The 25871-nt window shown below is 52.5% G+C and overlaps 2 protein-coding genes across 2 annotated transcripts; one reads left to right on the top strand and one right to left on the bottom strand.

Annotated features, from left to right (window-relative positions):
- Positions 1-736: 736 nt before the first annotated feature.
- LOC115394069 (transmembrane protease serine 13) lies at positions 737-3067 on the bottom strand. Its single transcript, XM_030099222.1, has 5 exons — positions 2382-3067; positions 1538-1596; positions 1335-1418; positions 1161-1237; positions 737-1081 (listed from the first exon to the last, which is right to left on the bottom strand). Exons 1-5 carry the CDS (start codon positions 2933-2935, stop codon positions 1049-1051), a joined length of 807 nt encoding a protein of 268 aa, XP_029955082.1. The 5' UTR covers positions 2936-3067; the 3' UTR covers positions 737-1048.
- Positions 3068-4491: 1424 nt separating this feature from the next.
- LOC115394056 (polyhomeotic-like protein 3) lies at positions 4492-21465 on the top strand. Its single transcript, XM_030099198.1, has 14 exons — positions 4492-5242; positions 6919-7483; positions 7848-8000; positions 8330-8407; positions 10273-10483; positions 15113-15792; positions 15964-16308; positions 16369-16543; positions 18522-18820; positions 18908-19070; positions 19203-19320; positions 19533-19653; positions 19823-20192; positions 20973-21465. The coding sequence occupies exons 2-14, from the start codon at positions 6935-6937 to the stop codon at positions 21125-21127; spliced, it is 3417 nt and encodes a 1138-aa protein (XP_029955058.1). The 5' UTR covers positions 4492-5242; positions 6919-6934; the 3' UTR covers positions 21128-21465.
- The last annotated feature ends 4406 nt before the right edge of the window (positions 21466-25871 follow it).

The raw sequence follows: 25871 nt of genomic DNA, 5'->3' as shown, positions 1-25871 counted from the left end.
GGCCGGTCTGAGGGGACCGGTCTGAGGGGGGGCGGTCTGAGGGGGGCCGGTCTGAGGGGACCGGCCTGAGGGGGGGCGGTCTGAGGGGGGCGATCTGAGTGCGCGGGAGGGGGGGGGGGGTCTGAATTCTCTGATCCTAACTTTTGTCCTCACATCAAACTTTTTGTGTTCGATGATTTACCTTCAGTCCAGAAGCTTCATGTTGAATCCAAATTAAAGATGAAGAGTAGATTACAGTGGATTACAGTAGATTACTGTAGATTACAGTGGATTACAGTACAGTCTCTGGTCTCCAGCAGGTTTCATCTTCTTGCTGTTCCGCTCCAGATCAAGAAAGTCTTCAGTTTCTTCAGTTTTCCTCGTCAGTTTCAGTTGGAGTCTTTAAAACAGCGAGACCAGCTGAGGAGGCGGATCAGGTCTCTCTGTCTGGGGGGGCGGTCCCGTACCGGTCTGGGTGTCGGTCCCATCAGGTGTGATGGGGTTCGGTCCTCTGGTCTCGGGGGTCCTGGTTGGGACCGGTCTGCAGCTTTGGCTCAGACCAGCAGCAGGATCTGGCATGTGGACTGGAGGGACGGTCCAGCGTCCCCGTCCACTGGGCGTCGTCACGGTGACGAACAGCCAGCAGGGGGCGCTGCGTGGCTCTGCTGCTGCTGCTGAAGGTCATGTAGAAAAGATTCTTTAATTTAGAAAAAAGTAAAGAAAGACAAGTCCAGCCTCCGTCCGCCTGCAGGTGGAGAACCACTTTTATTGTCTCTGTTAGAACCAAACCAGAACATCAGGAACCATCAAGACCTGAAGACCAGAACCAGGACAGAACCACACACAACAGCTAGCAGCTAGTGGACCAACATGAGAACTACAGGAGGAGGTGATGGAGCTGCTGCTGGTGGAGGAGGAGGAGGAGGATGGTGAGGGTGGAGGATGATGAAGGTGGAGGAGGAGGTGCAGCAGTCCGGCGCTGCTTCTCCTCCAGCAGGACTTCGTTTGGAATCCAGTGGATCCCAGTGGTCCAGGAACTGGCCTGGACGGAGCGAGACCCTCTGGAGCCTCAGCTGCTCACCATCAGCAGCTGCTTCTTTACCTGGAGCCACACAGAGGTCAGAGGTCAGAGGGCAGGACGTGACCTCTCAGGAGACGGTCAGTCCAGTCAGGACTCCCACCGGGTTCAGCGTCCTCCGGGCCTGCAGCATCTCCTGCTGCTGCCGCAGCCGCACCTGCTGCAGGGTCAGGCAGCCGCCTGCACACACACACACACACACACACACACACACAACCGGACGGTGAGACCAATGACAGCCGCAGAGACAGACACAGCGGGTCCCTGAACGCCTCACCGACGCTGCTGGGGCTGATGGACACGTAGGACAAGGCTCTGCTCAGCCGCAGGTCCTCCAGCGCTGCGAGCTCCGCCTCCGCCTCTGCACAGCCAATCAGACGTCAGGCCACAGCAACAACAGCCAGAGACGGTGTGTCCGTCAGAGACGGTGTGTCCGTCAGAGACGGTGTGTCTGTCAGAGACGGCAGTGGAAACACTCACTCCTCTGGATGTCTCTCCTCTTCTTTGGGTTCGGAGGAAAGACGGTGAACGCTTTGTGACTGAAACACAAGAAGACAGTCTGAACACCCTGAACAGTCTGACATCAGTCTGAACACAGTCTGAAAACGGTCTGGCAACAGTCTGAACACCCTGAACAGTCTGACAACAGTCTGAACACCCTGAACAGTCTGACAACAGTCTGAACGCCCTGAACAGTCTGACAACAGTCTGAACACCCTGAACAGTCTGAACACCCTGAACACAGTCTGCCAGCAGTGTGAGCCGCTGCTGCTGCAGGGTTGCTGGTTTAACGCTGCAGCTTGGCAGCGCTGCTTGTTGATCCTCTCTGGATTAACTGGACCAGATGGTCTGGATCAGATGGAGCCTGAGCCAACAGAACCCTGCAGGGGCAGGGCCAGAACCAGAACCAGAAGCAGAACCAGGAACAGAACCAGGAGCAGGGCCAAAATCAGGTCCAGCTCCTAGTCTACACACTGCTGGTCTACATCCGTTCACTGGTTTCCTCCGGCTGATTCTGTTTCTCACCAGTCTACTAGTTGTGATAACTGAGACATGCTGGTTATTTTAACTAGTTAACCAGCATCTCTAAACGCCTCAATCAGCTGATCAATAACCTGACAGGAGCAGGAGGACCTCGCTCTGACCTTTGACCTGGACTCACCAGGCGTTGGTCCCTGAGCCTGGCCGCTCAGCGATCCATGAAGGGTCCTGGTTGTTGTCTGAGGCTGTCCTGGTTTACTGGTTACTCGGACTGATTCTTGATCTCTGATCGATCTGATCGATCTGTTCTCGTGACTGATCCGGTTCTCTGGGTCTGACCCACCTGTCCTCCGTCCTGACCCCCCTCCGCAGCTCCCTCTGCGCCGGTTCGGGTCCGGTTCTCTTCCCGGGGGGTCTGGAAGCTACGGCGGAGGAGGACCGGGTCCTCCTGGTCGGTCCCGGTACCTCCCGGTCCCTGCGGGAGGAGGCGGCGCGGCCCTGGCCCAGGTCCAGGTCCCGGTCCTGATCCCGGGGACAGCTCCTCGTGCGTCCGTTACGCACAGCGGGGACTCTGAGCTGCGCGTCCCCGTTGACCCGCTCCGGTCTGGCTCTCTCCGGTCCGGTTCGCTCCGGTCTGGCTCTTTCTGGTCCGGGTCGCTCCGGTCTGGCTCTCTCCCTACTGGTCCGCTCCGGTCTGCCTCTTCCCGCTCCGGTCCGCTCCGGTCTTGTTCTCTCCGGTCCGGCTCTTTCAGGTCTGGTCCGCTCCGGTCTGGCTCTTGCTGGTCCGGTTCGCTCCGGTTTGTGTCTCTCGGGTCCGGTCCTCTGTGTCCGGACCCTCTCCGGGGCTTTCCTCGGACCCTGAGCCGGTTCCGGTTCCAGAACCTTTGCCGCGGGCATTTTATTTGTCGTTTCCCGGGGTTCTGCTTCCGGTTCGGATCATTTTCTGCTCCGGTGAAGAAGGTTCTGAAATCTGGAACTTGTCGGCCCCTTTGATCCGGTTGCTATGGAGCTGGAACCAAACAACAACAGCGTCACGCGAAACGGGAACGCGCACGGCTTCCGGTTAGACTTTCTAAATAAAAGCTGAATTCACATAAATTCAAATAGGTTTAAAAATAGAGGTGGCTTCAGCTCTAACCCGTTCAGATGTCCATGGCTGAGTTCAGGTGAAAATATTATCTTTCTCTTTTTAATTTTAATTCACTAGTTTCCAACTGGGCAGGTCAGCGGTTTTATTCTGAAAGAGCAGCTCTTCCTGTCATTCAGACCAGAGTCTCAACAAATGGGGTATTTTCACAGCTTCACTACTTCCTGAAAATAGCTGTGCACATTCATTTCCTGTCTTGCATTTTTGGCCAAACTGATTAATCCAGGTGTGTCTGGTTTAGACTGCTGCAACAAGACACACCTGGATTAATCATTTTGGCCAATAATGCAAGACAGGAAATGAATGTGCACAGCTATTTTCAGGAAGTAGTGGAGCTGTGAAAATGGCCCATTACCAACACTGACTGCACCACAGGAAACACGAGGAGGCCCCGCCCCTTCACCGTGAAGCCCCGCCCCTCCATCCCGGTGCCCCACCCCTCCATCCTGATACCCCACCCCTCCATCCTGATACCCCCCCCTCTGTCCTGATACCCCACCCTCTGTCCTGTTACCCCACCCTCCATCCTGATACCCCACCCCTCCATCCTGATACCCCACCCTCTGTCCTGATACCCCACCCCTCCATCCTGATACCCCACCCTCCATCCTGATACCCCACCCCTCCATCCTGATACCCCACCCTCTGTCCTGATACCCCACCCCTCCATCCTGATACCCCACCCTCCATCCTGATACCCCACCCTCTGTCCTGATACCCCACCCCTCCATCCTGATACCCCACCCTCTGTCATGTTACCCCACCCCTCCATCCTGATACCCCACCCTCCATCCTGATACCCCACCCCTCCATCCTGATACCCCTTCCTCCAGACATAATTTAATATTCCTTCATTTGTTTTAATTATTTATCCCGTTTTTTCCAGTCTTTCATTTTCTAGTTTTTTCAGGCTTTTTCTGACTTTATTTCCTTCAAACCTTCATTTCTTCCACTTCCTGTTCGGTTCTGCGTGTCTGTGACAAAGATATGAATAAAGATTTATTGAATGAGTTTTTCAAAATAACTTTATTGGTACAAAAACATACAGATTCCATGTTCTGCTGAAATTACTTCACAATACTGAATGTTAATAATAATAATAATAATAATAATAACAATAATAATAACAATATAATAATCAGTGAATCCACTGAATCAAATGAGAAAAGCAACTAAAATGTTTTAAAATCAGAAACTTTGCCTGTTTTAACTGTTTGACCGTGAAGCAGCTGAGCCCCCCCCCCCCCCCCGGCGCCCCCACCGTCGCTCTGTCAGGTGTTGTGCGTGCTGTCAGCGTGCGTGCGCCGCGTGCCCGCTGCAGCCGCCGCGCGTGCCGGAGCCCGTCGGTCCTCCGGAGCTCGGCGTGGTGCTGTCTCTCTCTGCTGTCCGCCTCCCAGCGCTCTGCCGCGGCCGCGGACCCAGACCCAGACCGGGACCCGGCCCCGGACCCTGCAGACCCTCACAGCCGCGACACGGCGGCCCCCGGCCGGCCTCGATCCCGCCGCGGAGCCGGCAGGTGAGGTGGCGGAGCGGAGCGGCCCGGCCGCGCACGAGCGCTCCGGCGCGGCCCCGCGGGTTCACGGAGCGCAAACCCGGAACGGAATGAAACCCTGACGAAAAAAAAAAAAAAAAAGCAAGTGCGACACACAACAAACCCATGCTCATCCCGCTCAGGCCCGGTCCAGACCTACCGGGGCCGCACCGGAACGACCGGACCCGTTCCAGACCTACCGGGGCCGTGCCAGACCCACCGGGACCGCACCGGAACTACCGGACCCGTTCCAGACCTACCGGGGCCGTGCCAGACCTGCCGGACCAGCTCCAGACCCACCGGGGCCGTGCCGGATCTCCTGGGCCCGGGCCGTCGGAGGGAAGGGGGTGAGGAGGGGGTCCTGCCCCCCCAGAGGAAGACCAGCTGCTCTCACGCCCATTTCAGCCCGTCGAGCCCGCGGAAGCAGCCCGGACCGGCTCGCACGCACGCGCGCGGCGGACACACGCGCCCGCTGTCGGATGGAGCTCCGCGGGAGGAGGCTGCAGGACCCCGCCGAGCTGCGCAGGTAGGCTGGGGGGGCCCGGGCCGGGGGGCGGGGCCGGACCGGGGGGGGGGATCAGGTCCGGGTGCGTCATGAGCTGTCAGGTCGCGTGCGTGTGCACGGTGGAGGTTACAGTGCGCACGTGTTGAACGACTGAGCAGCAGAAAGGCTCTGACGTCACCCCTGGTCAGTTCTCACTGATTGATCAGTGACCACACACACACACACACACACACACACACACACACACACACCACTTCTCTCCACAAGATCTTCCACCAAGATGTTCACAGATGTTCTCCAGGTGTGAGGAGGGGAGCAGAGGTTCTGGTCTGGTCCTTCTCTGCATCCAGGAGTTTGTTCTCTCTGGGTTCTCGGACGTTCTCTTCGTTCCAGATCAAGTCATGTTCTGTTCCGTCTCACGGCGAACGCCGTCCGTCCTGCCGGTTCTCAAGCAGCCAGCAGGACGAGATTCAGAACTTCAGTTCTTGTTACCATGGCAACGAACTCCAGTGAAAACTTCAAACCTGTGATGTTTTGGGGGGTTCAGACGACAGTGATGCTCAGAACCGCTGGAAGCACTCCGGCTCCCGGTCCTGGTCCAGGTTCTCCTGGACTCCTGGTTCTGGTCCTGGTTCTCCTGCTTTTCACTATTAGGCTGAATCCCATTTCACCCCTTAGCCCTTCCCCTTGGCCCTTCCCCTCGTTTTGCGCGTTCACGTGGAGGGGTAGGAGTGTCCCAATTGTCATTATGACGGAGGGGTAGGGCCAAGAAAGAGGGCCAGTCACCCCTCCAAAAGGAGATTCTCGAGAGGCACACTCCAAACGGAGGGGTATCGGCCGATGGTGAGGGGCGCTTGTTCTTTTAGCCTAGATCATGCCTGGCGGGCGGGGTTAATTCACTTCCGCATTGACGGGAGTGATCGTTTCCACACCCGCGCATTCCAAACACAACAGATAGACGATTATTTTCAATAAACTAGTTTCTTCAACACCGCCCGCTGGAATGCACGGGTGGGAAACGAGCGCCCCCGCCAATGCAGAAGTGAACTAACCCCACCCGCCACTGACGGTCCAAGCGAACAAAACAAGCGCCCCTCGCCACCTGCCGCCACTGGATGACAGATTTCTCAGAAAGCCTTACAAGATCGGCAAGATGGCGGCGTCCGCAACGAAAGAAGTTCATAAATGTCAGTATTTTTTCAATTAATAAAGTTTTAAAATGTAAGAAAAATATTCTTCTTCGGCAAATAATTGTCGCATCTGCCTACGTCATCGGCAGCGGCGACTACTGATGACGTACGCGATTGTCGGAGGGGTGTCCCAATTTGGAGGGGTTGACTTTCTCCCCTACCCCTTAGCACTCCGTTTCATAGGGAGAGGGCTAAGGGGAAGGGCCAAGGGGAAGGGCTAAGGGGTGAAATGGGATTCAGCCTTAGTACCCTGTCCCGGACCGTTCTCCTCAGTACCCGGACCGTTCTCCTCAGTTCTCCTCAGTACCCGGACCGTTCGGTCTCATCTTGGTTCTGGTTCAGGTTCTTCTTGACTTGAGATTTGCTTTAAAAACAGGTGGTTCATTTCAAACAGGTCTTGATAGCAGATAACGTACAGAATATCAATGTTAACTACCCCCCCTCTGCCCCCCCTCTGCCCCCCCTCTGCCCCCCTCTGCCCCCCCTCTGCCCCCCTCTGCCCCCCAGTGTGTTTCAGTCTTGAATGATGGACCAGGACCTGGTCCAGCAGAGCCAGTCAGAACATGGCGAGTCCACCAATGGAAGCACCGCCTCCGACCCGGCGACGCCCACGACCCCTACGACCCCCACGACCCCCACGCCCCCCCGCCTGACCCCTAACCCCATGCTCCTGGACTCCCCCGCTCCCACGCCGACCCCCACCACGTCGTCCCCGCCCCCGCCCCTCACCCCCGCCCCCTCTGTCTCTGTGGCTCACGCTCCCAAGGCGGCAGCGGCGCCCCCCCACGTCCTCGTGCCCGCCCCCCCAAAACTCACCTCCAACGCCGCCCCCGCCCTCAGGACGTACTCCCGCCCCCTCCTGCCCTCTCCTAAAGCCCCTCCCCCCACACAGCCGTCCTCCTCCTCCTCCTCCGTCACAGCCGCCGCCGCCTCCTCCCTCTCTTCTTCCTCTGCTCCAACACACACCAAGACCTCCTCCGGTCTGACCAATGGGAGCACGAGGACCGGGACCACGCCCACCTCCACGCCCATCACGCCCTTCCACACTCCGGCCAGCCCCCCCGGCCGCCAGGTAGGACGGCGCCCTCAGGTCTCGCCTTCATAACAAAAGTCAGTCAGTAGCCTCAGGTTCCCCACGGAACGTGATGAGAGCAGACCGAGTCTCCCGGAGTCTCCCGGAGTCTCCCGGAGTCTCCCGGAGTCTCCCCGAGTCTCCCCGAGTCTCCCCGAGTCTCCCCGAGTCTCATGAAGCTTCATGACACTTGGTGAAGCCTCATGGATTCAGATGGAGTCTCATGAAGCTTCATGACACTTGGTGAAGCCTCATGGATTCAGATGGAGTCTCTGTGTTCTCCATTGTCAATGTTTAGAGTGTATTGTTCTCCTCGTCTGAACGTGGTGTGGGTTGGTTAACCTCCCCCCCCCTCCTGTTTCAGGGATCACAGCCCCTCCCCTCCGGGTCACCTGCTCTGGGACGAGCCAATCAGAGCTCTTCACCTGTCAGACAGAGAGTCTCCCAGCAGACACTGCTGCTGGGGAAAAGTCTCCGAGGGTCTGGACAGGACCAGGTGCTGCTCCGAGCTCAGATGGTACACACAAACACACACACACAAGCACACACACACACACACACACACACACACACAGACACACACACACACACACACACCACACACACACACACACACACACACACACATGGAAACAGAAAAATAGCAGTTCAACACATGAACGATAAGCTAGGAGACATGAATCCTGCAATCTGCAAAATGAATTTATTATCATTTAACTTCAGGAGAAAAATCTGAAAACTGCTCCTCTTCCTCCTCCCCTTCCTCTTCCTCCCCTTCCTCTTCCTCCCCTTCCTCTTCCTCCTTCCCCCCTTCCTTCTCCCCTTCCTCTTCTTCTTCCTCTGCAGTTGATTCTGACATCTGCTATGAGACCCACGCAGTCCTCTTCCTCCTCCTCTCCTTCCTCTAATCCCACCTCTGCTAAGGTGAGACTCCTCCTCCTCCTCCTCCTCCTCCTCCTCCTCCTCCTCTTCTTCTTCTTCCACTTCTACACATCTGAGATGAATAAACAGAGATAATCTGCAAGGTGTCAGAGGTTCATGTTAAAAAGATACATTTCCTGAGCTGTCAGCACTGCGTGGGTCAATCCCAGGAAGATATTCTATAATCTGACGTCAGAGGAGGAAGATGCTCTATAGTCCGATGTCAGAGGAGGAAGATGCTCTATAATCTGATGTTAGAGGAGGAAGATGCTCTATAATCTGGTGTCAGAGGAGGAAGATGCTCTATAATCTGGTGTCAGAGGAGGAAGATGCTCTATAATCTGGTGTCAGAGGAGGAAGATGCTCTATAATCTTATGTTAGAGGAGGAAGATGCTCTATAATCTGATGTTAGAGGAGGAAGATGCTCTATAATCTGACGTCAGAGGAGGAAGATGCTCTATAATCTGATGTTAGAGGAGGAAGATGCTCTATAATCTGGTGTCAGAGGAGGAAGATGCTCTATAATCTTATGTTAGAGGAGGAAGATGCTCTATAATCTGATGTTAGAGGAGGAAGATGCTCTATAATCTGATGTTAGAGGAGGAAGATGCTCTATAATCTGGTGTCAGAGGAGGAAGATGCTCTATAATCTGGTGTCAGAGGAGGAAGATGCTCTATAATCTTATGTTAGAGGAGGAAGATGCTCTATAATCTGATGTTAGAGGAGGAAGATGCTCTATAATCTGACGTCAGAGGAGGAAGATGCTCTATAATCTGATGTTAGAGGAGGAAGATGCTCTATAATCTGGTGTCAGAGGAGGAAGATGCTCTATAATCTTATGTTAGAGGAGGAAGATGCTCTATAATCTGATGTTAGAGGAGGAAGATGCTCTATAATCTGATGTTAGAGGAGGAAGATGCTCTATAATCTGATGTCAGAGGAGGAAGATGCTCTATAATCTGGTGTCAGAGGAGGAAGATGCTCTATAATCTGATGTTAGAGGAGGAAGATGCTCTATTATCTGGTGTCAGAGTAGGAAGATGCTCTATAATCTTATGTTAGAGGAGGAAGATGCTCTATAATCTGATGTTAGAGGAGGAAGATGCTCTATAATCTGGTGTCAGAGGAGGAAGAGGCTCTATAATCTGGTGTCAGAGGAGGAAGATGCTCTATAGTCCGATGTCAGAGGAGGAAGATGCTCTATAATCTGGTGTCAGAGGAGGAAGATGCTCTATAGTCCGATGTCAGAGGAGGAAGATGCTCTATAATCTTATGTTAGAGGAGGAAGATGCTCTATAATCTGGTGTCAGAGGAGGAAGATGCTCTATAATCTGGTGTCAGAGGAGGAAGATGCTCTATAGTCCGATGTCAGAGGAGGAAGATGCTCTATAATCTGGTGTCAGAGGAGGAAGATGCTCTATAGTCCGATGTCAGAGGAGGAAGATGCTCTATAATCTGGTGTCAGAGGAGGAAGATGCTCTATAGTCCGATGTCAGAGGAGGAAGATGCTCTATAATCTTATGTCAGAGGAGGAAGTTGCTCTATAATCTGGTGTCAGAGGAGGAAGATGCTCTATAATCTGGTGTCAGAGGAGGAAGATGCTCTATAATCTGGTGTCAGAGGAGGAAGATGCTCTATAGTCCGATGTTAGAGGAGGAAGATGCTCTATAATCTGGTGTTAGAGGATTAAGATTCTGGCCGTGATGCTGTCTCTGGTTTGTTCTCCGCTCGTCTCTCGGCTCTTCCGTCTCTTTGGAAACCGTCTCTGGTGGATTAATCTCCTGGTGACCGGAGCCTTGCTGTGATTGGACAACTGCTTGCTGGAGTGGGCGGGGCTTGACTCTAACTCTGTCTCCTTCTTTGCAGCTCCAGAGCCTCACCCTGAGGCCTCCCCCCCCGGGGGCGCTCGCCATACCTCCGTCCCTCCGCCTCAAGCCCCCGTCCTCCACCCCGCCCCCCCTCTCCTCCCGCCCCCACACCCCCCTCTTTCCTCCGCTCCGCCCTCGACCGCCGCCCGGCGCCACGGCTCCCCAGAGCTCCGCCACGCCCTGCCGGCACCTGGCTGTCCCCCCTCCAAGTAGGTCCCCGGGGTGACATGGGGCTGGGGGGGGGGGGGGCAGGTGACGATAGGAACTGGAAGAGAACCTCAGGATCAGCATCAGCAGGAAGTTCAGCTTTTACATTGACATGAGTGTCACACAGATGTACTCTTAGCATGTGAAGCTAACATGCCAGCAGGCATTAGCTGCCATGTTAGCATTAGCATTAGCTGTGTCTGTGACATTAGTATTTACACTGTCAGCTACAGTAGCATTAGCATTGTCAGTTACATCAGCGCTAGTGGTGTCAGCTACATTAGCATTAGCTCTTTCAGCTACATTAGCACCAGTGCTGTCAGCTGTTTTGCATTAGTTGTTAGTTAATAGTTTATTTCAGGCAATGACTTACAAACAGCATGATTTCAATGCAGGAATCATTTACACAACCGTACCTGGACAGGTAATGTGCTTACATAGCCCATATGAAGGGCCTGAAAGGGAGCAGGAAGGAGCGAACTTATTCAATCCCACCCCATTACATAAATTATAGACATAATTTCAAAGTCACTTCCTGTTTATTTCTATAATATAACAAACAAAACAACATCAAGTACATAAACAGATAAATACTAGGCAAGTGTGTGACAGAAGTGTTGGAATATTTTTTGTTACCATGTGCAACAAATACATTGCAACAATGGTTACATACCAACAATGGTACAAAGAGCTGTCCCAGTAAGGGTGATGGACAGAATACCAGCAATGGTACCAACAAAAGTAAAGAAACAAGCACACAATAGCACAAGTACAACAAAATACTGATAGAAATTTAAGAACCGCTTTCTTTATACTGCGACCAGACCATGTTTTATATAATAATTTGAATCTGTGAATATTCTGGCATTGCTTGTGCTGGGTTTTCAAATTGTTCCAAAGTTTCACTCCACATACAGACACACAAAAACCTTTATGATTATTTTTGGCACGAGGCTGTAAAAATTTTCCATAACCTCTCAGATTGTGAGCATTTACTCTTTGAATGAACAATTGTTGTAAGTTAGATGGCAACGATTTGTTAAATGCTTTAAAGAGAACTATGACGGTACTATATTTAACTAGAATTTGGCACTCAGAGCGCAGACCTCCGCCACAACTCAAATCAGTCACCAACGTAGGCGGCGCCAGGGTGGGGCTTGGTTGGGCTAAAGCCCCACCAAGAATTGTATTAGCCCTACCGTAAGCCAACCAAGAAAAAATAAAAGTTTTAAATCCAACAGCGCCACTGCGGCTCATGTAACGGAGCAGCTCTGTGTTGCCAGATTGGGCGGGTTTCTGCCAAATCAAGCTTCTTTATTGAACACGTTGGACAGGTTGATGAAATGATTATGTGTGTATGACATGTTTTTTTAATTAATAATAATAATAATAATAATAATAATAATAATAATAATAATAACAATAATAATAACAATAATAATAATGAATTTTATTTATCATGCACTTTACATTTGTGAAACAAATCTCAAAGTGCTACAGTGGAGTTTAAAAACAACAATGACAATTAAAAGTAACAGATACAGACTAAATCAATAAAACACTCATACTTTTACACATCATAAATACAACAGAGAACAAGTAAAATCATTCAAAAGCTTTCATAAATAAAAGCGTTTTCATACAAGATTTAAATGAGTCCACCGACTGTGGCGCCCTCAGGTGGGCAGGCAGGGTGCTGCAGCCTGAAAAGCCCTGTCCCCCACAGAGCAGCCTGGTTTGGGACCTTCAGCAGGTTGTGTCGGCGGAGCGGAGGCGTCTGGTCGGGTGGGGAGAGAAGTTCTTTTCGGTGCACTGCTGCACTACCGTAGACACACTGAAGGGTCAGGAGGCAGAGTTTGTATTCCAGCCTGAACCTAATTATACAAATATGGTTTTAACGTGCATTTTCAACTAAGATGGCGGTTTGGGCTGCCTTCTGTTGAGTTAAACGGGTTTCGTGACCGATCTGGCGACCTCCTCCAGCGGACTGCAGAGGCACCGCAGACAGTGCTGCGGTGATTCCGGACCGGAGACGGAACGCAGTCAGAACGGTGGTTCTGTTGTACATGATTTTTCTGCAGGCCGTACAAATCGCCGACTTTCAGAAGGAAGACCGGCTCTCGGCTGTGCTTGATGTGCGTGGTCAGAATAACAGTTCGTGTCGTGCGCTACGGAAGCCTCACACGGACAAAAGTGTGGCAAACGAGGAAAGTTGGCTGGACCCAGGGAGCGACCGTGTTCTCCCTGCATCTAGATGCAGCCGGGGTGTTGTTTTACTTTAAATATACATTCACATTGAAGCTCTGGCATTTTTGGAGCCCTGCCACAATATGGGTCAGCCCCGCCTCAGCCCCACCAAAAAAAATACTCTGGCGCCGCCACTGGTCACCAACAATAAGAACACCATATATACCAAAAAAGATTGTATTTCTCCCCAACACAAACAGTGTCTGGGAGAAAGCTGTTTGCTGCTTGTTCATATCTCAAAGTGTTGCCTCACAGTGACTGACACTCCGGAATCCCCCTGTTTTTGTCTGTTCTGGATCCTGGTATCTGGAATACTTCGTGATCTGGATCAGCAGCTGATATGTCTTAGAGTCATTGAAGAACTGACACTGTAATTTTTTGCTAAGCCCCCTTGTCATTTATTGTTGAGTTATGTTCAACTATGTCAAAGACTCCCTATCGCTCAATGATAAAGAATCCTTTAAAAAATTCCTGTATCCAGACAGTGATCCGGATCATCACCAAAATTGAATGGATTCTCAGTTAGCCCAAGACCCACCTGTCCACAAAGTTTCATTGCAATCCGTCCATTACTTTTTCCGTAATGTTGCTAACAGACCAACAAACCAAGAAACCGACATGATTACATAACCTCCTTGACGGAGGTAACTAGATCAGTAAATTTAAGCAACCTTGAGTTGAAAAACAGATTATGAGTGTGTTCCTGAAATCCCACCTTATGAATGATCCACACAGCTCGTTTCTGTAATTTAACTAGTGGATCAATTATGCACTGATAAGTGTTTCCCCATATTTCAACACAATACATGAAGTATGGGAGTACCATCGTGTTGTACAAAGAGCGGAGAGCATTCATCAAGGTAAAACTTCACTTTATTTATAGTTGAAATACTTTTAGAAATCTTTGTTTTCATGTGTCTGATGTGAGCTTTCCATGATATATTGCTTTCAATCATAACTCCTAGGAACGCATTCTCACTTACAGTATCGATTTGGACACCATCAGTAATTAGATCTAATTTAAAATGACGGTTAGAACAGCCAAACATCATTATTTTGGTTTTGTTTGAATTTAAAAATAGTTTATTTACATCCAACCAATTTTTTACTGTGTTCATTTCCTAATTTAGTGTATTTACAAGATCATCATAGTTTTCACTACTCCAGAGTATTGTTGCATCATCTGCGAAGAGAATGAGTTTCAAGGACTGAGACACATCAAAAATATCATTTATATAAATATTAAACAATGTTGGCCCCGAAACAGACCCCTGAGGTACACCACAAGCAATATCAAGTTGTTCAGATGTATACTGCCCCATTTTCACATACTGCCTTCTATTCGTTAAAGCTCGTGTCCAGAGTTTTGAAAGAATGAGAGGTTTTTTAATCAAACGTCTCGAGGTTCCGCCCTCCCTCTGCTTTCATGAGCAACCAAGCCACGCCCCTTTAATTGTGCACGCGCATTACCCGTAGGGTCAAAATGTGTGCCTCCGAGTCCGCAAGCATCCTCCATGTTTAGCTGTTTTGAATGTTAAGCAGACCATGGATATATCCGAGGTAAGCTAGGTAAGCTAGCTAGGCTGCTGTGTAGCTAACTCTCCTCTGCTGGGCGAGCGGCCGTGCTCTCTGGCTGCTCCACTCGTTGATTGACAGCATGACAAGGCGGAAGCTCGAAATCTATTGGCTGAAGCTAACCTTTCGCTTTTTCGGATAACATGGGGGTCTATGAGACGAAGGCGGGGCTCATAAATAAATTTTCATATTGCTTTATGCTAATAATATATTGTAGTATCGAACCAGACTGACACATTTAAGCTCTGTTAAAAAATGATTCATACATTGGAAACGAACGGAAACTCCGGACACGAGCTTTAAATTAGCAGTGTCAGCTACATTAGCATTAGCGCTGTCAGGTACATTAGTGTTAACAGTGTCAGTTACATTAGCGTTATGGTGTCAGCTCCATTAGCATTAGCTGTGTCAGCTACATTAGCATTAGCGCTGTCAGGTACATTAGTGTTAGCAGTGTCAGTTACATTAGCATTAGCTGTGTCAGCTACATTAGCATTAGCGCTGTCAGGTACATTAGTGTTAGCAGTGTCAGCTACATTAGCATTAGCTGTGTCAGCTACATTAGTATTAGCGCTGTCAGGTACATTAATGTTAGCAGTGTCAGTTACATTAGCGTTAGCAGTGTCATTTACATTAGCGTTAGCAGTGTCAGCTACATTAGCGTTGTGGTGTCAGCTCCATTAGCATTACCGCTGTCGGCTACATTAGCGTTAGCGGTGTCAATGACGTTAGCGTTAGCGCTGTCAGCTGCATTAGCGCTAGCGGTGTCAGTGTGGTGCCGTCAGCTGATGTGCTGTCCTCCTCTCCAGCTCTCTACTCTCCGGTCCGAGCCGTCCCCCTCCGGCCCCGCCATCTTCCTCCCGGCGCCCACAGGACGCCGTCGCCTCGGCAACCCGCCGCCCTCCAGCCCATCGCCGCCGCCCCTCCTCCCGCCGCCGCCCCCTCCTCTCAGGCGTCCTCCCCCGCCGCCCGGACCGGCCAATCGCAGCCCGGCTCGCTCTCCATGGCCCCCACGCCGTTCGAGCGCTCGCCGTCTGCGGCCAGGCAGCTCCAAATCATCGCCCTGTCCTCGGGCCGCCCGCCGCCGGCGCCGCCCGGCACGTTCGCCCACTGCACGCCCGCGCCGGCGCCGCCCGGGCAGCCCGGCCCGGCCAAAAGAAGCGCGAGCGGCGAGAAGGTAGCCACGCCTCCTCTCCCGTCGCCGCCGCCTCCGCCCACCCCGAGAGGAGACGCAGAGGGGCCGAAGGGACCGGAGGGGGGGCAGGGGGGCGGGGGCCAGGACCAGGACCAGGACCGCCTGAAGACTTCAGCTCCGGGAGGAGAAGAGGACGAGCGGATGGACGTGACGGAGGACGGCCAGAGTCCCAGAGGGACTGACGGAGGCCCGGAGGACGAGGTTCCAATGGACCAGGATGAGAACCAGTCCTCAGATCCTGTCCCAGATCCTGTCCCAGATACTATCAAAGACTCTGAAGGACAGTCTAAACCTGCCACAGCCCTGGGTCAGACTCCAGCAGGACCCGCATCAGAGTCCAAGATCCAGAATCCAGCAGGAGCCTCATCAGAATCCAGAGTCCAGAGTCCAGCAGGACTCACATCAGAGTCCGTGGTCCAGAATCCATCGGGATCCACATTAGAGTCTATGATCCAGAATCAGAGACCACCAGAGTCCATGGTCCAGAGCCAGAGACCACCAGAGTCCATGGTCCAGATTCAGAGACCACCACAGTCCATGATCCAGATTCAGAGACCACCAGAGTCCATGATCCAGATTCAGAGACCACCAGAGTCTATGGTCCAGAATCAGAGACCTCCAGAGTCCATAGTCCAGAGTCAGAGACCACCAGAGTCCATGGTCCAGAATCAGAGACCACCAGAGTCCATGGTCCAAAATCAGGGACCACCAGAGTCCATGGTCCAGAATCAGAGACCACCAGAGTCCATGGTCCAAAATCAGGGACCACCAGAGTCCATGGTCCAGAGTCAGAGACCACCAGAGTCCATGGTCCAGAGTCAGAGATCACCAGAGTCATCTCTTCAGGGCCAGATGACACCAGACTCCAAAATCCAGACCCAGAGACCATCAGAGTCCATGGTCCAGAGTCAGAGGTCACCAGAGTCTCCGGTCAAGGGTCAGAGACCAGCAGAGTCCACCAAGCAGAGACCAGTGGAGACTCACAGAGACCTGCAGCCTGGTGGACTGGAGGACTTCAGCGAGAACATGTCGGATAATCAGTCAGGTAAGAAACACCTGGACGGCCCAGATCCAAGACCAGTCCGAGCGGGACCCAGACCCGACCATGAACTGATCAACTAGTCCAGAACCGGTTCCAACAGTAGACCATGACTAGTTCTAAACCAGCCCAGAACAGTTGTGAACTCATCTATAACTTCTTCTAAACGAGGCCTTTTTGATACCAGGTCTCCCAAAAGTACCGATAGTCCACGATGGAAACAGTCCAAGACTAGTTCCAAACTAGTATGAAGACTGGTCAAAATGCTGGACCAGGACCTGAACAGAAACCAAGCTAAGCAGTCGGCGGTCCACCAGGTGGTCCTGCTGAGGTAATCAAGTACTGAAGCAGGACAAAGCTGGTCCTGGACCGTCCCAGCACAAGACGAGTAGAAAACTAGTTCTAGACGTATAACGCTAGTGAAGTATTACAGGTAGTGAGTTATTGATCAGTTAGTGATCAGAGTAACTAGATAGAGAGACGGATAGATGGATAGATAGATAGATAGATAGATACTTTATTAATCCCGAAGGAAACTGTGTAGTCTGTTGCTCACATTCTTCATAAATCCAGAAATAGAAATAAAGTTAAAAAGACAAATAGCAACAGCCATGATAAATAAATAAATCCAACATTGAAAAGTCAAGTGCTGCTCCATCAGGTGCTATGAAGTAAAAGTTAAAGTTAAGCACTAGAAAGGTAAAAAGGAAAGTTTAGGCGCAGCACCAGACTCTCCTGCTCCTCCCTGAAGGCGCTGCGTCGTTCAGCCTGACGCTCCAGGGACTGAAGAGTTTTTCAGTCTGTCGGTGGAGCAGCACAGTGAAGGGTACCTGGAGCTGGCAGAGACCACAGGGTTCAGGGGGTGGCTCTGATTGGACCGGATCGCCCTGATCTCAGAGAGCGTCCTCTGCTCCACCACCTGGCCGAGTCCAACCACAGAGCCGGCTTTCCTTGTGAGCCTGTTCAGCCTTAGGGTGTCCCTTTTCTTGGCTTTGCCCCCCCCCCCCCCCCCCCACTAGATACAACAGACTGGTAGAACATGTACAGGAGCTTAGGACAGACTCTAAAGGACGCCAGCCTTCTGAAGAAATACGTCCTGCTCTGCGCCTTCTGGTGCGCAGCGTCCCTGTTTGCCGCCGGGCTCAGACTGTGGTCCGGCTGCAGCCCCAGATGGAGACCACCTCCACCTCAGATCCACCGATGTGGATGGGCTGTAGAGCAGGGGGCGCCCGGCGGGAATCCAGCACCAGCTCCTGAGTTTTAGAGGTGTTCAGCTGGAGCTTGTTGCGCTGGGACCACTCCACAGAGTCCTTCACCAGGCCCCTGTACCCCCCTGCTCACCCTCCCTGATACTCGCCACAATGGCAGCGTCAGAGAACGTCTGCATGCCGCAGGTGTCTGAGTTATCCTGGAAGTCAGAGGTGTAGAGAGTGAAGAGGGGGGGCGACAGCACTGTGCCCTGAGGCGCTCCAGTGCTGCAGGTCAGTGTTGAGGACCTGCAGCCCCCCATTCGGACAAACTGTGGTCTGTTAGTCAGATAATCCGAAATCCAGGTCAGGAGGTGGGGGTCCACAGCCAGGAGAAGGCTGGGATGGACGGCATTAAAAGCACTGGAGAAGTGGAGGAATAGCATCCTCACCATGCACCCCCAACATCCAGGTATGTGAGGCTCGGTGAAGGAGGGCGAGGACGGCGTCCTCCACTGCACTCCTCCTGATGAGCGACCTGGGGGGGTCCGGTCCTCGCAGCACTTCAGGGTGGACAGTCTGCAGGGCCGGTCGCTCCGCGACGTGAGTGCGACCGGCCTGGAGTCGCTCGGCTCCCGCGGAACGGGAACGATGCAGGACTAAATACTGAAGTATTTGTACTCAGTGGTTTTTCGGTGATGAGTTACTCTGAACTACCTGTTTGTACCCAGTTACTTCCTGTTCATGTGTTGTAATCTGTAATCAGTAATCTGATTCCTCTGTACCTGCCCCCCCAGCCCTGTCCAGCCTCTCCTCCCAGTCCCCCCCCTCCTCGCCCTTCGTCCCCGCCCCGGCGGAAGCTCCGCCCCCTCTCCGCCCCACCGACCTGTCGCACCGTCACACCCGGGGAGCCGGCGAAACACCCGCGGAGCGGATTCCCGACGCCGGGCCTCCGGGCCCATCGGGGGACGAGGCCGAGAGCGCGGACCAATCGGGGAGCGGCCCCTGGGAGGCGGGGGCGTGGCCCGAGGGCCGGCAGGTGCTGACCCACCTGGTGGAGGGGTTCGTCATCCAGGAGGGGCTGCAGCCGTTTCCTGTGCGTTCCGGCCCACTTCCTGTTTACCGTAGAGTCAGCTGGCAGGAAGTTCTGTTCATCTAAACAAACGTTTCCCCCCCGCCGCAGGTCAACCGCTCCTCGCTGCTCGTCCCCGAGCAGGTCGCCACGCCGCCGGAGGTCAACGGGACCAACGGGGGGGCGGAGCCTCCTGCGGCGGCTGGCCGGAAGCAGAGCGAGCGCTCCACCGACTCGGAGGAAGACGGAGGAGAGCCGGACGAGCCGGCGAGCCGTAAGAGCCCCGCCCATGGAGTGTGTGTGTGTGTGTGTGTGTGTGTGTGTGTGTGTGTGTGTGTGTGTGTGTGTGTGTGTGTGTGTGTGTGTGTGTGTGTTTCATGTGGTCTTGTGCTGCTGCTCCACACAGGGGCGGGGTCGGCCCACCGGGATCGAACCGTGCTCCACTGTCAGTTCTGTGGGAAACGAGGCCACGCCCACAATTTCATGAGGTCAAAGCGCTTCTGCTCAACGTCCTGCGCTCGAGGGTGAGAGTGATGTCACTTCCTGTCATTTCATTAGGGGTGATGGAGGGATGGATGATAAATGGGGAGATGACGGATGAAGGGGTGATGGATGGAGGGATGGATGATGGATGAAGGGGCGATGGATGGAGGGATGGATGATGGATGGAGGGATGGATGATGGATGGAGGGGCGATGGATGGAGGGATGATGTCTTTGTCGTTTCTTTCCTTCAGCTTCAACGTTCGTCTGACGAAGCGTCTTCGAGCTCTGAGCGCCGGCAGCCGCTCAGACAGACCTCGACCCGTCTTGAACCGCGCCGAGTCCGTCCCCGGGAAGCCTCTGCTGCTGCGGCTGGTGGGTCACAACTAACCAACTGCTAACCAACTGCTAACCAGCTGCTAACCAGTCCCTAACCAGCTGCTAACCAGTCCCTAACCAGCTGCTAACCAGTCCCTTTCTGCCAAGTCATCGGCTGCAAACCATTTGTTGTGACAAGAGTTTGACATGATGTCACTTCCTGCAGCCTCGTGACCTCTGGAGTGCTGGTCGCCGTGACAACGAAGTGAAGGAGAAGCCAGCGGTGAATGAGGAGGAAGAGGAGGAGGAAGAGGAGGAGGAGCTGCCAGGGGGAGGCGAGGAGGAGGAGGAGGAGGAGGAAGAGGAGGAGGTGGAGGAGGACGGGGAGGGGGACGAGGAGGACGAGGAGGACGATGACGGAGCAGAGGAGGATGCTGCTGTTGCCATGACGACGAGGATGGAGCACTGGGCTGCACGCAGACCGAGGAGGGCGTCGGCCCCAGCCGTTACCACGACGACGCCCACCAGCACATTTCAGCCCGCCCCCTCGCAGTGGAGCGTGGAGGAAGTGACTGCCTTCATACACACTCTGCCAGGTGAGACACACACACACACACACACACACACACACACACACACACACACCCTTCTACTTTGTAGTGGAGAAAATATCAAGGGAGTGCAGTGGTCTACTGAGGTCCTCATAGAGAGCAGGAGAAGTGTGTGTGTGTGTGTGTGTGTGTGTGTGTGTGTGTGTGTGTGTGTGTGTGTGTGGTGTGTGTGTGGTGTGTGTGTGTGTGTGTGTTCTCGTATTTCTATCCTTGTTGGGGCCAAATGTCCCCACAAGGATAGCAAAACGTGGAACGACGTGCCTTGTGGGGACCTTTTTCCGGTCCTAAGTAGGAGAAACAGTGTTTTCTTGACCATGTTGTTGTTACTGAAAAAAGTAAAAGTGCAAAAACATTTCTTTAGGGTTACGCTTTGTTGTGGTGTGGGTTAGGGTTAGGGTAAGGGTCAGGGTTAGGGGCTAGACATGAATGGGAGTCAATGGACGGTCCCCACAAGGATAGAAATACAAGACTGTGCGTGTGTGTGTGTGTGTGTGTGTGTGTGTGTGTGTGTGTGAGAACCCGTGTCGTGGAAACGTGAAACCTTTGGGACCAGGTGATCTCTGAACCCGTTGCCATGGAAACATGAACAGTGTTTTCACTGAAACGCCCTGGAAACGAGACAACAGGAAGTTTTCTCATCTGACCCGTCGCCGTGGAAACCGGGTCTGAACTGGTTTACTTCTGTCCCCGGTCGGACGGAGAGCCGAGCAGAGTGGCGGCTCCGGTCTGACCTCTGACCTCTGACCCCTGCCCTGTGGCCTGCAGGCTGCGCCGACGTGGCGGAGGCGTTCCGGCTGCAGGAGATCGACGGCCAGGCGCTGCTGCTGCTCACCGAGGATCACCTGATGACCAGCATGAACATCAAGCTGGGCCCGGCGCTCAAGATCTGCGCCCACATCAACACGCTGAAGAACCCGTGAGGGGGCGGGGCGGGGGGCGGGGCTGAGGAGGCGTGGCCTCAGCGGGGCTCAGTACCGGGGGGTTTTGTATCTTTGTGTATATTTTCCACGCGGCTGCAGAAGTTGTACATTTGAAGCTATTTGATGAAGGATTTTGAACATTTAATATATGAAATTTGTCTATTTAGTTTTTTTTAGAGCGTGGCGTGACGCGAGAGCCGCCGTCACGACCGCGTTCCGGACGACTGTAACCAAACGTAGACCGTAAAGATGTTTTCTATCTCTGGACGGACTGAAGGCTTCCTGTCTCTCTCTCTCTCTCTCTGGCCTGTGACCTGAATAAAGGAAGGATGAATGGACGCCTGAGTCTCTGTTGGGGGGGGGGGGGGGGGCAGCAGGGGGCAGTAGCGAGCCCACGTCCAGCAGGTTCATCTAGCGTCATTTAGAACACGACAGTTTGACAGAGTAACAAAACAGGAAGTAACAAAGTCACTTCCTGTCACTCTAACTTCCATTCACTCTGTCATTTCCTGTTTCTCTGTCACTTCCTGTTTCTTCTCATCGATGGTCTGACTATAGCCTCCATATTGAAACGGGATTTATGAAAATTTTGTTTTTTCAGTGTTTACTCATCGTTGGCTCCGTGGATCTGGAGAGATCCTGGGGGGTTTGAACCGGGGGTCTTCGGTCAGGGAGCTGCAGCGTCCGATCCGGGATCCGCAGGTCCTGCTGCGGCCGCTGCAGGTGAACTCTCTGCAGTGTGGGGGGACGTCCACGGTCTCCGCTGTCTGCAGAGTCTCCTCTGTCCCCTGCTGGTCTGAGGACATCCTGGGCGGAGGTCCAGGCGGAGCGGTCGCAGCCTCCGGCCTTGAGGTCACGCTTGCAGACGTCTTTGACCCTGAGAGCTGGACGTCCCTTTGACCTGTCTCCAGCAGCCAGCTCCCCAGACAGTCAGTCTTTGGTGACGCTGTCCCGAGCGTCTCTGGGTCAGGACGGCAGACATACTGGACATCTGCTCTGGCAGGACGTCCCTGTTGGAGACACGGTCCTGCCGAGCGATGCCCAGCAGTTTGTGGAGACGGCGCTGGTGGACAGCGTTCAGGGACGGTCCTGACAGGACTGGAGGGTCCAGGCTGGAGCTGTCACAGACCTGACGCGACGTCCCTGTCCACATCTCGTCCATACGGGCGTTCAGTCCGGCGTCTAGGGAGACGTTCCTGGAGACGACCGAACCGAGGTAGGTGAGCTTGTGAGGGTGTGTCTCTGATTGTAGGAGCCATAATGTAGTGAGTGAACGTGTCGCATGGTGTTTGGGGTTACTATGGTAACACACGGGAGCTTGGGTCACGTGATGCATGCGGTGATTGACAGGGCGTGTTTAGCTGCAGCCGGCCGGAGACGAGAGCGGCTCGCCGTCAGTTTTGTTGACCGCATGTTGTTCCGCCTGTCGGCTGTTGCATGTGGTTTGTCAGCGCACGCCGCTCCCTTGGTGCCGCTGCACCGCCTCAGACTGCGTTGAGCGGTACCACTGCACCGGAATCCATCCGGCAATCAAACCACCTGAACCGCATCCCGAGTGCCCGCGTGTTTCCCGGACAAGTCGGCAGCGCGTCAAATCCCGAACCCGAACCCTCCCCTCAGAAGACCAGGCTGGTCTCTGGAGTCGCCGCACCGACGCTAACGCTGGGAGCGCCGCTGACGCCCCGGACCAGGACCCGGGTCTCTTTAAGGCTGGTGGTGAGGCCAGACTCAGAGCAGGAACCAGACGCTGGAGCGCTTCCTCAGTGTGGCCACAAGACCAGCACGGTCAGCAGAGACCTGAGGGGGGCGCTCTCACCGTGGTCTCTGCTCTGGGGCGTCGGGTTGAAGAGGCCTCCGCCGCTCCTGGTCTGGAGGAAGACGCCGTCCTCAGAGTCCCGGAAGCCGGAGCATGGAGCCAGGACCCCGCCCTGCTTCACTCTGAGAAGCGTCAGAAAACGGCCAATCACCGGCGGTGTTACTGAAGCCTGACCTCATTAATCTGGATGAAATTATGAAAAAACAATTACGTTTATTTTATTTTTTTTATTATCACTCAGCTACGGAGCCCCGGACATGACATGGTTAAAAAAAAAATTAAATTGTGGCCACGAATTACTAATTCGTTCCCTCGAAATAATTAAATCGTTCCCACGAATTACTAATTCGTTCCCACGAATTAGTTCTATCATTCATATACTGAACAGTTCAGTAAAGTTGGCAGCATATTGACAGATACGGACTTTCAGTCTCAATAACTCTTTAACAAAATGTCAGTAACATACAAAGGGCGCCTGCATCCCATCGTTGTGAGGTGGACGATATGCTATAAGTTCATTTTTATTAAAAATATCTGTCTATCAAGCAGCAGAAACAATATTGATTTCAATCAGCACCCGGTAGTGCTGCGGGCTTCAGGGACCGTCTACAATTTACAAGACGCAGCAACAGTGAAGACAAATAGCTCAACAAAAAAACAAACAAAAAAAACCCAACAACTAAAACAACAACAACAACAACAAAAAAAAAAACGTAATACCACCACTGGGATTTACTACAGTGTCACCATAATCGCTACAACCTTCATTTGTCTCCTATCAAATTTATTGGATATGGTGTTTGTCTTCACTGTTGCTGCGTCTTGTAAATTGTAGACGGTCCCTGAAGCCCGCAGCACTACCGGGTGCTGATTGAAATCAATATTGTTTCTGCTGCTTGATAGACAGATATTTTTAATAAAAATGAGCTTGTAGCATATCGTCCACCTCACAACGATGGGATGCAGGCGCCCTTTGTATGTTACTGACATTTTGTTAAAGAGTTATTGAGACTGAAAGTCCGTATCTGTCAATATGCTGCCAACTTTACTGAACTGTTCAGTATATGAATGATATAACTAATTCGTGGGAACGAATTAGTAATTCGTGCGCACGATTTATTAATTCGTGGGAACGAATTAGTAATTCGTGGCCACAATTAAATTTTTTTTTTTACCATGTCATGTCTGGGGCTCCGTACTCAGCGATGGTCTTGCTAAAAATTATCACATTTTTTAATCAATTTCCACCCTCTGATGGCCTTAGCACCTTGGAGAGGTGGAAATACATTTTTTTTTTCAGTTATCACGAACCGACAGTCTTGCTGTAGCCCTACCTCCAAATTAAAGTCAAAATTGTAAAAACTGTTTTTATCAGTTTTCACTCACTGATGGTCTTATTATATAGCCTTACCTCCTTAATGAGGTGGACATTTTGAAAATTCTTTTTTTCAATTTTCACTCACCAGCTGTCGCCGTAGTGTCTCTTCGTCGCCAAGCGCCAGCCGCCGCTCATAAAACATGAAGATAATGCAGAGGTGCAAAAAAGCTGTAATTCCGGGGAAATTCCAGCAGGGGGCGATGATGCTGGTTTCAAAAAGAGCCCCGGTGTCATTGAAACCTATTGGAAAATGGTGACATTCAGAGTGCAAATAAACATATAAAACTTTTGGTTTCAGGACAGGTTCTGGTCTCTGTCTCTAGTTTCTAAAACCTGCTGCTTCACCAGACTCTGATTTTCAGATAAATCATGTGTTGATTTTATATTACGAGTTAAAGTTTTGCATTAATCGCCCTATCACAGCGCCTCCTCTGTCCCCGTGTCTGTCACGTGACGGGCTGGACCAATCACATTTACATCCGGTTTCAAATGTTCAATATGGAGACGTCCTGCTGGACTCACTGAAGTCTGCAGAATGGGCTCTAAGGAGGGGTCGAAGGAGCAAGTGGGTGGTTTTGAGGAACGGATGATTTTCTCGACCTCCGGCTGCGTCGTTAGAAAAAGTTGAGAGAGTTTTTTGCTGGGTGTGGTTGGGGCGAATGGGGAGGAGTTGGATGTAAATGAGATTGTGGAGCGGAGATTGTGAGTTTTTGAGGTGAAGAAATCCAAGAATTTGTTGCAGTTAGTTACTGTTGGGGAGTGGAGGGAAGGAATCTGTGGTTTGAGAAGGTGTTGGATGGCGGAGAAAAGTTTTTTGGAATTTCCGGGATATTGTTTATGAGGAGATGGGAATCTTGATTGTTATTGCCTGATGGTCAGAGAGACCAATGTCGTAGATGTGAAGGTCAGTTAATGGAACTGAGTCAGTGAGGACCAAGTCCAAAACCGGCGGCCCGTTCCCCGGCGGATGTAACGAGGTCTGCGCGGTAGATCCGGGAGCGATGACTGCGATGGTGCGCCGTCCGGTTGCACCCACGTCCGCGCCGAGATGTCTGCAGGCATGTTGAGGGAGCTAGCACCGGTGCTAGTTGCTGTTAGCCAGGTGTCCGATGCGCCGCGCCCGAAGATGGATAAACCGGCCGGAAAGAGGATCCACGGCTTCCACAGGGATGACAATCCACGAGTTTACATCCATTTGACTGTGAAGGCGACCCGGTTCCTGTGGAGGATGAGTGGCGGCTGACAGCAGCGTTAGCTTCGGTTCCCAGACCCGGGGCCATTAGGCTCTCTAGCCCCTGTGCAGAGACAGCTTCTGCAGATCATACGGTGAGGACAGACGGACCAGGCTCTGTCCCGCTGCTGTGCACCCGATGGTGTAATCCGGCTTCGGGCAGGACCCAGAGGTAGGGGAGAGGCCGCTCTCGCTGTACTGGATCATCCAGGTAAGGCCCAGGAAAACGCGACTCAACAACTCTCAAAAAACGGCAACATGAGTGTTATAATCATACTGTAGTATTTAGCAGAAGATTACAGTGGAAATGGCTCACAGG

Source organism: Salarias fasciatus, chromosome 9 (assembly GCF_902148845.1).
Source record: "Salarias fasciatus chromosome 9, fSalaFa1.1, whole genome shotgun sequence".
NCBI classification, from domain to species: Eukaryota; Metazoa; Chordata; class Actinopteri; order Blenniiformes; family Blenniidae; genus Salarias; species Salarias fasciatus.
Note: the sequence above shows the minus strand (reverse complement) of the source record. Positions and strands in the feature narration are given on the sequence as shown.